The following is a 15,164-nucleotide window of genomic DNA, read 5'->3' as shown; positions in this document are numbered from 1 at the left end:
GCTTCACCCTCCCTGGTGTTCCTTCCCCCTCCCCAACCCCTGCATGTATTTATAAAGAGCAGTTATATCCGTTCTCAGCCTTCGTTTTGCTAGGCTAAACAAGCCAGCTCTTTCAGTCTTCTCTCATAAGAGAGGCTCTCCATTCCCATGATCATTCTCGTAGTTCTTCTCCGTACCTGCTCCAGTTTGAATTAATCTTTCTTGAACATGGGTGACCAGAATCGTACACAGCATTTCAGATGGGGTCTTATCAATGCTTTGTACAATGGCATTAATACTTCTGGACCTCTACTGGAAATGCCTCGCCTGATGCATCCTAGGATCACATTTGCTTTTTTCGCAACCGCATAATTTTGGTGACTCATTGTTACCCTGTGATCGACCCACATACCCAGGTCTCTCTCCTTCTCTGTTGCTTCCAACTGATGAGCCCCCAGCTTGTAGCAGAAATTCTTATTATTAGACCCTTCATGCATGACCTTACACTTTGTACTATTGAATTTAATTCCATTTATGTTACTCCAGTCTTCAAGGTCATCCAGATTTTCCTATATAATATTTCAATCCTGTTCTGTATTGACGAAGTCTCCCAACTTTTTATCATGAGCAGATTTCATTAGCACACTCCTACTTTTTGTACCAAGGACATTAATAAAAATACAAAATAAGATCATTCCTTATCCATTTTACATTCTTGTACTAATCCCCAATTTAATTAATGATTTTCTGTGTGGTACCATGTCAGATGATTTACCGAAGTTCAAGTTTATTAGATCTTCTGCACTTCCCTTATCTAAAAAAATCAGTTATTTTCTCAAAGAAGGAAATCAGGTTGGTCTGACACAATCTGCCTTTGGTAAACACATGTAGCATTATATCCCTTTTTCCATTTACCTCCATTAATTTAATTATTCTTGCCCTTCACAATTTGTTCGAAAATCTTACATACCACTGAGGTTAGACTAACGGGTCTGTAATTGCCCCAATGACTTTATTTTCCCTTTTTTAAATGTAGGTACAAGGTTAGCTATTCTTCAGTCATACAGTAGTATTCCTGAATAGAAAGATTTGTTAGTCCTTGCTACCAGACTAGCAATCTAATGTTCCAGTTCTTTCAGTATTCTGGGATGGAAATTATCTGGTCCCCCAATCTGAGCACATTAAGATCTTTGAGTTTTCTACCACTTCAGATATGGAAATTTCCATTTCTATATACTCATGTCCATCAACCAACCTGATTTCTTGCCAATGTTCCATATTGAAAACCAAGGCAAAGTATTCATTTAGTTTTGGGGTCATACCTAGACTATCTATAAACTCTTCCTCATTCACCCTGCATAGTGACCCAACCTCATTCTTCCTTACTCTCGTTTTATTTACATAAGTAAAAAATTTGTTTATTTTTTTCACAAGAGCTAATTCAGGTTGACTTTTAGAAAGTCTCACTTTTATTCCTACATTTTCTAGTCTTCAGGATGTAGCTTTCGTTGATGATCAATCTGTTTTTCCATTCCCTTTAGATTCTCTGCTTACTATGAACAGCCTTTAAGGTGGCTATTCATCTGGAGCTTTTCCCTACAGTTTTTTACCCTTGCTTGGGATGCAAATTGCGATAGTTTTCGTATAGTTGATTTCAAGAAATTCCAAGCCTGCTCCATGTTTAAGATGTGTGCTGTTCAGTCCAGTGACGACTTTAACTAATTCCCTTAATTTCCCAAACAATGCCCTTTTGAAACCAAAAAAACCATAGTTGATAACCTGGTTTTGATTAGCCTTCCATTTAATTTAAACTGAATCAACTCATGGTTACTTGTTCCAAGGTTATTCCTACAATCAGCTCTTCTATGATGTCCTCACTCCTTACCAAAACCAAGTTTGAAATTGAATCACCCATTATTGGTTCAGTAATGATTTGACAATGAAAAGTGTCATCTGTCACATCTAGCAATAAGTGGGCTCTACCAGTATTAATAGCATTTATTATTAGTCTCCCATTATGACACTATTCCCGTTAGTTTTTCTCTCTCTAATAGTATTAAAGAGATCTCTATCCCAGTGGAACCACTTTTACAGTCTTTCCCCAAAACGATTTTGACCCAAACAGATTCTGTTTTGTCCATACTACTGAGAGAGCAAAACACTGTATTACATTCATTGTATGTTTCCTATTGGGTGTTGTGGTGTTGTGGCTTTTTAATCATTTTTAATCACAATGGAAGTGCTTAGATACTATGATCATGATTGTCGATGTGAGAACCTAGAGAGAGGGCACTTTTGTTGGTATGTGGGGCTGGGAAGAAGCTGTTATGATGTATTTATTGTTATTAGGGGACTTGTTTTTAATAGAAGAAGAGTTAGATTTATAACTATCAAGTTATTTCAGAGTCCTGGTATATTTTTTTTTCTCTCTAGAAATGACACAGTTGCAATCTGAGAAGATCATATGTGGTATTTTATTAAATATTGAAATGAGATGAAAGCTTATGTTTTGTTCATCTTTATTTCTGATTAAAGTATATTTCATAAAGGAGGCACTCAGTTGCTAAACACAGCCACTGGTGATTTAGTAAGCCCTTCTGACCTTTGTTGACGTTCTGTTTCCTTTTGTTGTAATTTAGTTGCAGCTGTGCTGTTCAGTTCTGAGGACTCAAGAATATGATGGAGAATGAGAACTTCCTGTTTATGTCAAAGTACATAATTATTACCATGGTTTTGATATAAGTGAACTGAATAGAACTTTTTCTCCAATGTTGTGCTGTAATGGGCATTAATTAAAAGCCAAAATATAATTAATGCATCTCTTTGATGTAATTAATTTGTTCATACTATTGTGGAAGTGGTGTGTTTTTAATTAAATTTATCTGACACAGAATTCAAATGTGTTTCTGAGCTACAATAAAACTTGGATTCGATTGGAAATTTAAACTATAACAATGTGTTTCATAATCATATATAATGCATTTTGTTTTGAAAGATGGTTATTTCATATTCAAATTTAAATTTCTATTACATTTTAAATCAATTTGAAATATTTAATTTCTGGAGAAGTGTGTTCTCTCTACAGCAAAATTGTTTAATATATTCCAAATAGGACTCTTAATGGTTTTAGGTCTTTAACAGTAGTTTGAGTAATGTGTTTTTAGATCTTTGGATTGTGGCCCTCAAGTGGTATGTTCTCTCCCTTATAAACACAGGATGAGGGAAGAACTTTGATATGCGGAATATGTCCATTATTTTGTTATGGGTAAAGAACAAATACCTGACAAATAATGAACTTTATTTATTTAGGGGAAAAACAAATCTAAAATGCCAGAAAGATTTTTAATTTAATTTTCTGCAAAATTCTCTTGTTCTTACCCAAACTGGAAGCTAGTGTTCTATCTACCTTGATGTTAAAGAGAAGGCTGCATAGTTGTCAAGACTTGACGTCTTCCATTTCCTGTAGCTCCTGATCTGCTAACATAATCTCTGACAATGTTATTCTGAACATTAATGTTATTGATAAAAATAATAATAATCATTCAACAAAAATATTGATTAGTAAAACTACAATATTTTCAACACAGAGATTTGACTTCATTGGTAGTCTTTCCATTTCCATTGACAAAGTGACAGGGATTTATTTTTACTGAGGCCTGGTCGACACACAATTTTTGTACTAGTATATTTCAGGTAGTGTGTGCTTTTCTCCTTTTAAAACCAATATTGTTATACCAGTATAACCCCTACAGTGGAAGCAGTTATACCAGTATAAGTTATTCCCAGTCCTATGCAGAAATAGCTATACAGTACTCATATAAAGCACTTTTATACTTAGTCCTGCCTTGAGTTCAGGGGACTGGACTAGATGACCTCTTGAGGTTCCTTCCGGTTCTATGATTCTATGTGTCTGTGTCCACACTAGGGGACTTGTACTGCTTTTGACTATACTGGTAAAGTTAAAGTGCTACAATTTCTGTATGTAGACTAATGCTGACACGAGTAAAAGTTTTAATGAACTATTGGATTCAAAAGAATCCCAAATCACTTTATTTTGCTTGACATTGTTTTAGATTTCATTTTAAAAATGTGTGATGTGTGAAGCCAGTGTATGTTTCTTTACGCTTATTGTCACAAAGGCCTATGTTTTAAGGCCTCAATCCTGCAAACACTTCTGCATGGAGATATTCTACGTATGTGAATAGTTGGGACTATTCATGAGCTGGATTAGGGGCCTAAATTATTGCTGAATGTAGGTTGTTTTTTTTTAATTAACTAATTTTTCCTTATACCGTTTTAATCTTAATCCTAACTATGTTTTTGCTTAATTCCAAAGAAATGGTAAAATTAGTATAATTTATTATTCTTTAGACATGCTAAATTGTAAGTTTAGGATGAAATTATCTTAGTAAATCATTAGTAACCTGAAGTCCTTACACAGAGTTCAAGCAAATACCTCAAATCACATTGGAACCCCATTGTGCTGGACATTGTATAAATACAAATTAAAATAAAACTATGATTTTTTTTTAAAATTCAGCTTTATATATCCTGTATTATATTAGAGATTGTTTGATATTATAGTTTGTTATAATGTAAAACAAATGGAGTTAAGATTTATAGGTGTGAGCTTTTATAATTGTACGTTTGTGGTATACTTGCAGGTCAGAGGTATTTTGTTAACTGCTCACATTTATTTTTCATTTTTTTCATGTTTTAGTTTTATTTTTATCTCTTTGTCTTACATGCTTCTCAGCCTACATGTTGTTTTGATTATCAGTAATTTTATATTTAAAAAGTGATACAAGGCCGTTTCTTCCTTCAAAGATGTGGTTTGAGATATAAAAGGGAATGTACTCTCAAAACCCATCTATGATCTCAAAATAGTATCTTCTTGGCATGGTGATCCAAAATTTAGAGACTTACTATGTTGCTATGATTGCTGTCTATGACATGATTATGTTAGTCAACCCTCTTTTCTCACATTTGTAGTTTTTTTTAAGTCGCTTTGCAGACCTTTTAACCTCACTGAGGGTTGAAATTTTATCTGCATAAATTTCAGTGGCGGGTTGAAATTTTCCCCATATGAACTAGTTTAGCAGTTAAGTAAATTTAGGGGAAATTGCCTATGCCTGCATGTGCTTTGCTTTTCAGAAACTTTTAGTTGCTTGCTTTATTTTTTTTAATTTCTTTATTTTTATGTTGCTGAGTTTTATACATCTATTTTCTCACCTGCCGTATCCTAGGGGGCTTGGAGTACCAATAATACAGTGAGCCCACCTTCCTGGTCCCCAGACATTTCAGAAGGTCGGGACATTTTTAAATCCAGACAGCTTCCTGGCAGTGCCATTTGGAGCATCAAAGTGGTAAATAATTTGTATTTCTATTCATGTATCCATTGCTATCTTTCTGCTATAGAAGCTACTAATGAAAACTATGTATAGCTCAACTGAATTAATCTTCCATTTTATCACTGTTAACTTTGGCTTTTTAAGAAAACTGTTGAAGTCTGGAGCTTTTAAATTACAAAAATATAAATTTATTAGAGCATATATGGAATGTGATGGCATTGCATAAATTTTGAATTTTATATGGCAAGATAATTTGCATTACCAATTTTTAATGAACTATGTTTTAGTACTTCACTATTTTTTGGCTATTGCTGTTAAATAGCTGTCAAAGGAGTTACTTGAGAGAGAGAGTGTGCGTCTGTGTGTCCTGAAGCCTGCTGGCAGTATGGAGAGCCAGACTGAAAAGGACTGAGCTCTGGGCTGTTGCAAAGTGTGTTGCTGTGGAGATATCTTGCAAAAGGCATTCACAGTGACATATGTTTAAACTTAGAAAAAAGCAACTATTTGTCTGTCTTAGAAGGAGCCAGGCTACTCTCCCATTGATAGCTACCATCAAAAGAAACTGAGGGCTTGTCTATACAGAGCAGCAATGCACACTTTAGGGGGGTGATTTCTAAAGCACACTAATATGTGTTAATTGCAGGGTTGCTAGGTGTCTGGTTTTTGACCGGAACACCAGTTTGAAAAGGGACCCTGGTGGCTCTGGTCATTGCTGCTGACTGGGCCATTAAAACTCCAGTTGGTGTGGGGCTGTCAGGCTCCCTACCTGGCGCCGCGTGACTCCTGGAATAGGAGACATGTCCCTCAGCTCCTAGGCACAGGGACGGTCTCGGGGGCTCTCTGCACTGCCCCCACCTTGAGCGCTGGCTCCACAGTGCCATGGCCAGAAACTGCAGCCAATGGGAGCTGCGGGGGCGGCACCTGCAGGCGGAGGCAGCGTGCAGAGCCAACTGGCCCCTCCACCTAGGAGCCGAGGGACGTGTCACTGCTTCCAGGAGCTGCCTGAGGTCAGCGCTGCCTGGAGTCCGCACTCCGAACCCACTCCTGTACCCCACCCCCTGTGCCAGCCTGGAGCCCCCTCCTGCTCTCCAAACCCCTCATCCCCACCCCAGGGCCTGTACCCCCTCCTGCACCAGAACCCCCTGCCCGAGCCCTAAGCCCTCAGCACTCAAACTCACTCCCGGAGGCTGCACCCCGAACCCACTCCTGTACTCCAGCCCCCTGTCCCAGCCTGGAGCCCCCTCCTGCTCTCCAAACCCCTCATTCCCACCCCAGGGCCTGTACCCCCTCCCGCACCAGAACCCCCTGCTCGAGCCCTAAGTCCCCAGCACTCAAACTCACTCCCGGAGGCTGTACCCCAGCTCTGAGCCCCCTCCCACACTCCAACCCCCCCAGCCCGGAGCCCCCTCCTGATCACCAAACCCTTCATTAAACTTTTCACTTGGCTACTCAAATAAACTCCAGAGCCTGCACCCCCACCCCCTCCCACATCTCAACCTCCTGCCCCAGTGTGGTGAAAATGAGCAAGTGAGTGAGGGTGCGGAGAGCAAGCAACAGAGGGAGGGGGCATGGAGTGAGCAGGGGCAGGGCCTCAAGAAGGGGCAGGGCAGGAAGTGGGACAAGGGTGTTCAGTTTTGTGTCATTAGAAAGTTGGCAGCCCTAATAATTGGTCAGTGTAGACCCTGCTGCTGTGCACTAAAGGTTCCCTGCTGTGCTTTAACATAATGCTGATTCGAACAGCACCACATTAAAGCACACTAGAGAACTTATAGTGCGCACCAGCAGAGTCTACATGGACTGGTTAACACACAACACGTTGGTGTGCTTTGGAGATCACAACACCCCCACCCCAAAATAAGTAAAAGTGTACGTTGCTGCTCTGTGTAGATACCCCCTTACTGGGATTATTACAACACTAAAAAGAGAGAGAGAAAAAACTTAATGAAAAAATATAAAACCATAAGTAGGTTGCTGCTGTTTTCAATTGATTTATTTTCATCTCACTTTAATTATCATGCTAATTTGCTTTATTTTAATTTGATATTAGCTTAGCTATTGCTGCTTGAAATATTAATTTTCAGCATAATGTCCAGCATTAACATTGGTAGAGTTTTGTGCTATTTCTGTCACAGTGTTAATCTTGTGAAAATAAAAATACAGATGTGCAATCTAAAACACAAAATGTTAGGAATTTGTCAGAGCATTTTACTTCTAAAAAAAGTCAATCTTATATGCAGTGTGTATATATTTTACACTGTGTGCGGAGATGGGGGGAATTAAACTTTTCACTTGGCTACTCAAATAAACTTTGACCATCAACACCTCCTTCCTTATTCTTATTTCTAAAATACTGTATGATGACATTGCCTGATAGTGCACAGTTACTTTAAATTATAGTTCCAATAATATTGTTACTAGTGGAATATTTGGATTCTACCTGGCAATAACTATCACCACAAACTTCTATACCAGGGGTTCTCAACCTTTTTTCTTTCTGAGGCTCTCCCAACATGCTATAAAAACTCCACGGCCCACTTGTGCCTCAACAACTGTTTTTCTGCATATAAAAGCCAGGATCAGGGTTAGGAGGTAGCAAGCAGGGAAACTGCCCTGGGCCCCACACCACAGGGGATCCCATGAAGCTAAGTTGCTCAGGCTTCAGCTTCAGCCCTAGCCCTGGGTGGTGGGGCTCAGAGCACTGGGCTTCAGCCCCATGCATTGGGCTTCGACTTTCTGCCCTGGACCCCCAGCAAGTCTAATGCTGGCTGTGCGTGGCAGACCCCCTGAAACCTGCTCGCAGCTCCCCAGGGGACCCCGGACATCTGATTGAGAACCACTGCCTATACCTTCTAGAAAAGTAGGGGATGGTGGATCTGAAAATACTATTGGCCCTATTGAGGCCATAATGTTACCTTCAATCCATGGAACTATTAATATCAACAGAAGCTGTACGTATGGGTCTAGAGCAGTGGTCACTAACCGGTCAATCACGATCGATTGGTCGATCCTAGAGGATCTCCCAGTCAATCGCAATCTCTGTTGGTGCAGTGGGGCTGCCGCTAGGGCAGGCTCCCTGCCAGCCCCAGCCCCTCATCACTCCCAGAAGTGGGCAGCATGGCCCCAGGCGGGGGGCAAGGGTCTCCCTCTGCGTGCTGCTCCTGCCTGCAAGCACCACCCATGTAGCTCCCATTGGCTGGGACTGGGGTGCTGTGGCCAACAGGCGCTGCGGGGGCGGTGCTTGCAGAGAAGGTCAGTGCGTGGAGCCATGTCCATTTTCCCCACCCCCTCCCCCCCGCAGGGGCATGTTGGCCCCTTCTAGGAGGGTAGGCAGGGAGCCTGCCTTAGCAGCAGCCACGCTGCACCACAGACAGGGAGCTGCTGGAGATAAGTGCTGCCTGGCAGGAGGCCACACCCCAACCCTGAGCCCCCTCCCAGAGCCAGCACCCCATACCCCCTCCTACAGCCTGAACCCACTCCTGCACTCCCAAGTCCCAGCCCTGACCCCCCTCCCAGAGCCAGCGCCCTGTACCCCAACAATCTGCCACAGCCCGGAGCCCCCTCCTGCACCCAAACTCCCTCCCAGAGTTTGCACCCTCACCCCTCCTGCACCCCAACCCCCTGCCCCAGGCTCAGCCCAGAGCCTCCTCCTACACTGCAAACCCCTCAGCCCCAGCCCAGAGCCCCTCCCAAACCTCTACCCCTACCCCAGCCCAGTGAAAGGGAGTGAGGGTGGGAGAGAGTGAGTGACAGGGGGCGGAGGGGATGAGTGGGGCAGGGCTTGGGGAAAGGGCGGGACAGATCCTGGGTTGCCCTTAAATTCAAAAAGTGATCTTGTGCTTAAAAGGTTAGAGACCACTACTCTAGAGCAGCGGTTCTCAAACTGTGGGTCAGGACCCCAAAGTGGGTCGCAACCTCATTTTTATGGGGTTGCCAGGGCCAGCATTAGACTTGCTGCGATCCAGGGCTGAAGCCCGAGTTCCACCCCAAGTTGGGGTGGTTGGGCTCAGGCTCTGGCCCCCTCTCCCACCACCTGGGGCAGCCGGGCTTGGGCTTTGCCCCCCGGGGTCATGTACTAATTTTGTTGTCAGAAGGGGGTCGCAGTGCAATGAAGTTTGAGAACCCCTGGTCTAGAGCATCTTCCATTGACGTTAATGAGAGTAACATCGTTCAAAGGCAGTACGTGCCTTTTATTGAGTGAATTGTTTTCTCTTGGTATTTTTGGCATCTTAAAATAGTTTGAAGTAAGCATTCAGATAGTGATGGTAGACTTGTAGATATTTTGTGGACAGCAAAACTAAGTTAGAGTAGCTGTTAACATAGATTTCTTAAAATGCGTTTAAAACAAGGACAAACACTGTGTATCTAGTAGTAGAAAAGCATAGTATGAAATCTGCTGTATTGAATATATACCTTGACTCTCATTGTATAAGAACAGAACAAAAGGTCTAAGGTATATGTAATCTGTTCAAATCTGGACAGAAAAATATTGGCCATAATTCTATAGAGACATAGCCAATAATATTTTCCTCTTTTGGAAGTGATTAGTGAGGTTTTTTTGTTTTCTTTTGCTTTGTTTTCTTTTGTTTTTCCAGTTCAGTGTGAAAGCCAAATTAATTAACAATAATAATGTCAGGTAATTAACACTGAAAAAGTATGAAATTTACTTCCCGCCCCCACCCTCCCAAATTCACTGTATTTGAATTCACCTCATCAGTTAAGGGATCCCAACTCAACACTCACACCAAGCATCTACAGATTAAACAAGGGTGGGAAAAAGAACAAATCACTAGCAATAAGTATAAATATTACAAATAAAAATATAATTTTAGTATTATAAATAATACTTTCTTTAGAGTATTTAACAAATTAAACACTCAAATCCTGATCTTGTTCCCACTGAATCAGTGGGAGTTTAGTCACTGAGCTCTGTGGGAGCAGGGTTAAGCCCTAACAACTTTTAATGTCTGTGTGACTATTTACAGCAAAGAAGTGTAGCTACCGTATATCTAGTAAAGTGCCCATGCAACAGTCCTAAGGCTCATGGCAATACAGTGCCAAAGCAACAGTCAGAACACACCTGGCTGTGTCTGAGCTGCATGTTCTTAAAGAATCAAACAAGAGGTTGTATTTAGCTGGAGTACTAGGCAAGAGGGAGAAAAGGTATTTCAGTATTACCAGCTGTGCCTGTAGTAAAAATTAATGTGTTACAGGTTTTAAGTACTTTTATTGAAGATGATCCTTTTAATAATGGTTGAAGACCACAGACAGAGGAAAAGGTTTTAGTCTGAAGTTAAAGGTATTCTACTACAATTTATGCAGTGATTTAATAATGATGATCTGACTTGCCTATATCCACTGGAAACCACAGTTCTTCTTATTTATAGTTACAAGGAAGTGTCCCTACACTAAAAGAGATCTGGGTTGCATTTAAATTGCTCTTTTATATTAAATAGGGCCGTGGATCAGGATTCCCAGGGAAGCGGAGACCACGTGGTGCGGGTCTTTCAGGAAGAGGTGGCAGAGGTAGATCAAAACTGAAGAATGGGATTGGAGCTATTGTCACTCCAGGGGTAAGAACATATCTTTTTAATCATGTATGTAGTTTGGTGTGTAACTTCATTGTTCCAGCTTTCATTTTTTGAGAGACATTTTGTATCTAAACAAAATAAGCAATGTGAAATAGGTTTGATAATCTAGTTTTCATTCAATTTAATTATATATTTTAGTTAAAAATAGGGAATAACCTGTAGCTAATGGATCCAAAACAATTTTATGTCATCTACATTCCCTTTTAAAACAACACTGTTGAGGACCCAGATCATTCTTTCTACTTCCACAAGTGGAGGTGACACTAATTAAGGGAGCTTTCACTGGGCACAGTAGACATGGGAAAAATAAGGCCTTTACTGGACTGTATCACCTTCTCTTAACCCCATAATAATTCCCCTGAGGGTACTCCAAAGGTATTGGGGGTCTATGATGCGGAGCTGCCCATGGAAAGCTCTTCTTCTTAGGGCCCCAATTCAGCAAAGAACATAAGCATGTCTCACTTGAGTTGTGTGAGTTGTCCCATTGGCTTCCTGGAACTACTCATGTGCTTAAGTACCTTGCTGAATAGGGGCATAGCTGTTGATATCAACTTGAATATCCACAACTATTTTAATGCTACAAAGCACTAATTTACACTTATGGAAAAGCCTAATATTTTAATAGGAGTGCAACCAATAGATTTTATAGAAATAATTACTAAACACTTATAAAATGTAGTAGAAAATATGGTGTCGTTATTATGTAATTCTGTAGGTTGGTCTAAACATAGAAAGGTGAACATTTGCTACTAAACTGTATAGAATTTTTCCATAAAGGCCTAAAGCTTGATACTATGCCCACTGACGTTAATGACAGCCTTTCAGTTTACTTCAGTGAGCACCAGATCAGACTCCTAGAGAAGGTAGATTTTGCACTGAGATGTGATGGCTATACAGTGGTAGCAAGAGGGAAGGTAGCAGTGGAAAGGCACCAGCCATCTCCTGCACCTGGGGTCTTTTCCCCATGGATGGGAATTTGTGGTAGTAGGAGATTGTACCCAGGGCCAGTGCAACCCATTAGGCGACCTAGATGGTCGCCTAGGGCACTGGCATTTCAGGGGCAGCATTTCGGGTCCTTCGGCGGCGATAATTATTTTGTTCAACCACGAGGCAGGGGAAATACACACCTAAATTCCTGAATACCAGGTGAAATAGTGCTACTCGTAATCAAAGGAACCTACTGTAGTAGATCCCCTTCAGTCAAATAAAAACAAAGTACTGGAATATCACCATTTTTTGCCCTCTCCTTCTCTGTATTTTTTTTAAAAAGCTCTAATATCAGAAGTTGGTAATTCAAGCATTCTATTTAGTGCTATATCAAATATGATTGAACATAGAAAAAAGGTAGTTAGAAATTATTGTTCAAGCTTATGCATTTGAGAAATCCAGTCATAGTATTATGTATTTGTCAGATGTTAGTTGTTTTTCATAGATTCTTGGTCTCCTATGTCTCTCTCTCATTTGGCGCAGGAGGGTAACAAGTGTATGTGTTGGATTTTAAATCAGAAAACAGTTAATTGTCTTGCTTATATCTTCTAATGAAGGTTTGTTAGTATCCTTGGCTTATTTTGGAAGCCTAGTTTATGTAACTAATTGTATCTAATTATTGAATCAGTATAAATATATGTAGTGATGTAATTATGTGCAATTACAATGTAATATTACATTTTTAAAATTCTTGTTGCATTTCGTGAAGAACCATTTTATGCATAACACATAGCTTTCTAAAGTCTGGCTCAGTTATTTGAAAATATTTTATTGAAACAACTATGTCTTAAGGTCTAAAAGTATGGAAAAATTGTTTAAAATAAAATGAAAACATTGAGTTACGGAAGCATAAAAACACATTTTAAAAATCCTAATATCTGTCTGGGGGCTTTATGTGTGTTGCCTTCATATAATCTAGATGCTTAAATTGATTTTTGTTGGGGAGGGTCTCTGTTTTGGGGAGAAAAATTTGCTTATCGGCTGTGGTCTAAATGTCTGTGCAAAATTTTCAACCCAGAGTTAATTTTCAGAGTCACATTATAAAACCCTATAGAAACCCATGAATGGGAACAGCTGCACAACCTTAACTGCTATCCATCATTTCTTTAATACAACTGGAGCACTTATCTAAATCAAGTATTAAAAAAAATCGGTAATATGTAATTTGCTTCAGCTTCATTGTTCTTCAATTATGGGTGTATATACTATACCTTTAATATTAAAATGTGCTATTAAATGGACTTTATGTTTATTAATGAGCAAGAAAAACTGCAAAGTTAGCATATTCAGATAAACCTCTGTTTAGCAAAAAGTGCATTTCTCTCAACCTGTTTACTGCCTTCCCGTTTCCCCCATGTGGATCCCAAGATGCATAAGAGGTACTATCTGGAGGAAGGGGGAAGAGAGACTGCTGCAGAAACATTTGACATCTCTTTCTTTGCGGTGAGCAAAAGTTAAGCAGAAGGGACCCTCCACATGATGTCAAAAATGGTACAATATGACCACCAGTGTGTAACTTCTGGCAAATGTGGATTTTACTGGTGATTACTTTGTATTAATAAACATTTGCCTGGTTTCCTGATGAATACCCAGAAATACAGTTCTTGAAACCAGCAAATGTTCTTTACAGTTTACAATGTTTTGTATGTATTTATATTCTGAAATACTGTACTCCTTGTTCAGTTCCAGAAGGACAGTAGTAAACTGAGTGAAAAGTTTTGTATATTCGGCTATGAAAATATATTAATATGATGTTGTTTTTTGTAGGTCACAACCATGGATGTTTCATCTAACAAAGATGAGGAAGAAAACTCGATGCATAATACAGTTGTACTATTTTCTAGCAGTGACAAGTTCACTTTACATCAGGTTGGAATACCAGTGACTCTGATTGTTGTAATGAAAAAGGAATTAATGTCTTTGTTATGAGTTGAATTATCCAATATACGGGTGGGGTTTTACTTTAGAGCAGCTGCATAGTTTTGGATGTTAGTGTATTGGCCGATCTTTGAAAACTGTTCTTTCTGTCATTCTAGGATATGTGTGTAGTTTGCGGGAGTTTTGGACAGGGTGCAGAGGGCAGGTTGCTTGCGTGCTCTCAGTGTGGTCAGTGTTACCATCCCTACTGTGTCAGTATTAAGGTAAGTGCTTTGTTGCATTAAAATTATTTGACAGCATTGTTTGCATATTGTACTTGAATAGCACCCCATTGCTTCCAGTTTTGTCATAATTAGGAGAGTCATTAACTTGTTAAATATTCTTCAGCTAATGTGACCATTATTTGTATGCAACTTGTGAAAGACTTTAATTAAATGTCATTTTATAGTATACACTGCCTCAAGAGAAATGAACTTTTTTCTAATTTCACAGCCATAAATAGCACTTATTAATCTAGCAGTTGGTTAAAATAACATGTTGAAATGTAAGCTTAAAATCTTAACACAAGCAGAATTTTTTAAAGAAAGAAATTATAGTGAAACTTCATTTGCTAGGGTGTCAGGTTTAGTTGATTCAATTTGTCTGTTGGCTGTCAGAATTGACAGCAACTGGAGTAGTTAATACATTTCAGATTCATTAGTCTAGGAGAATGTGAGAAAATTAAATTTGAATGGTATGAGATGATTTAGCAAGCACATAATAAACTATTTACTGCAGAATGCTATAAACTGTCTGTTGCTCATTATATAAGTGCAGTTATGTAAAATGTGGGTATTTTTTAAGATACCACTGGGTTTTACTTTGCTTTTACATGTGCTTTATGAAATGCTGTGTGCATTTTTCATGAGAATATAATTTGGTTTTGCATTCAGATGATACTCTTAAATAATTTTAAATAGATGATTTGGTTCTACTCACTAAAACCCCAGTGTTAGGCCTCACAAAGAATTTGGAATGAACCAGGATTTTTTAATGAGTTCCATCTTGGCTTTGCTACAGGCAAACATATTGTTGCACTTCCCTATGAGCAGCCTGGGAAAAAGCTTGTGACTCCCCTGTTGCTCCAAGGAGGGAGTAAACTGCACTGGGTATAGACCCCAGTACAGCATATGTTCCTTGACATGCTGCTGAGCTCTACCCAGTCCCTTCCCCATTCTGCTACTTTCCCCACCCACCTGCTCAAGTAGGGGATATATAGCAGCTTTGCAAAGCCTGCTTCCCTTCCTGTGCTGCTACCAGTGATGCAGATAATCAGCACAGGTGCAGCATCTCTTTACACCTCTACCTAGCCAGATCAGCATTGGGCCCAACGTTTACTATA

At 39.8% G+C, this 15,164-nt stretch overlaps 1 protein-coding gene across 14 annotated transcripts in view; it reads left to right on the top strand.

The window, feature by feature from the left end:
- The window catches only part of KMT2C (lysine methyltransferase 2C), a 346,573-nt gene that overhangs the window by 226,942 nt on the left and 104,467 nt on the right, over positions 1-15,164 (top strand). For 12 of the 14 annotated variants that reach the window (XM_039527503.1, XM_039527502.1, XM_039527500.1 and 9 more), the window contains 5 exons: positions 5,226-5,345; positions 10,784-10,900; positions 13,274-13,348; positions 13,673-13,774; positions 13,942-14,046. In XM_039527503.1, the coding sequence (XP_039383437.1) occupies positions 5,226-5,345; positions 10,784-10,900; positions 13,274-13,348; positions 13,673-13,774; positions 13,942-14,046 (519 nt within the window). The remainder of the gene's footprint in view (positions 1-5,225; positions 5,346-10,783; positions 10,901-13,273; positions 13,349-13,672; positions 13,775-13,941; positions 14,047-15,164) is intronic. The other 2 variants (XM_039527507.1, XM_039527506.1) reach the window with 1 other exon arrangement.

Source organism: Mauremys reevesii, linkage group 2 (assembly GCF_016161935.1).
Source record: "Mauremys reevesii isolate NIE-2019 linkage group 2, ASM1616193v1, whole genome shotgun sequence".
Lineage (NCBI taxonomy): Eukaryota > Metazoa > Chordata > Testudines > Geoemydidae > Mauremys > Mauremys reevesii.
This window is presented reverse-complemented; position numbering and strand designations above follow the sequence as displayed.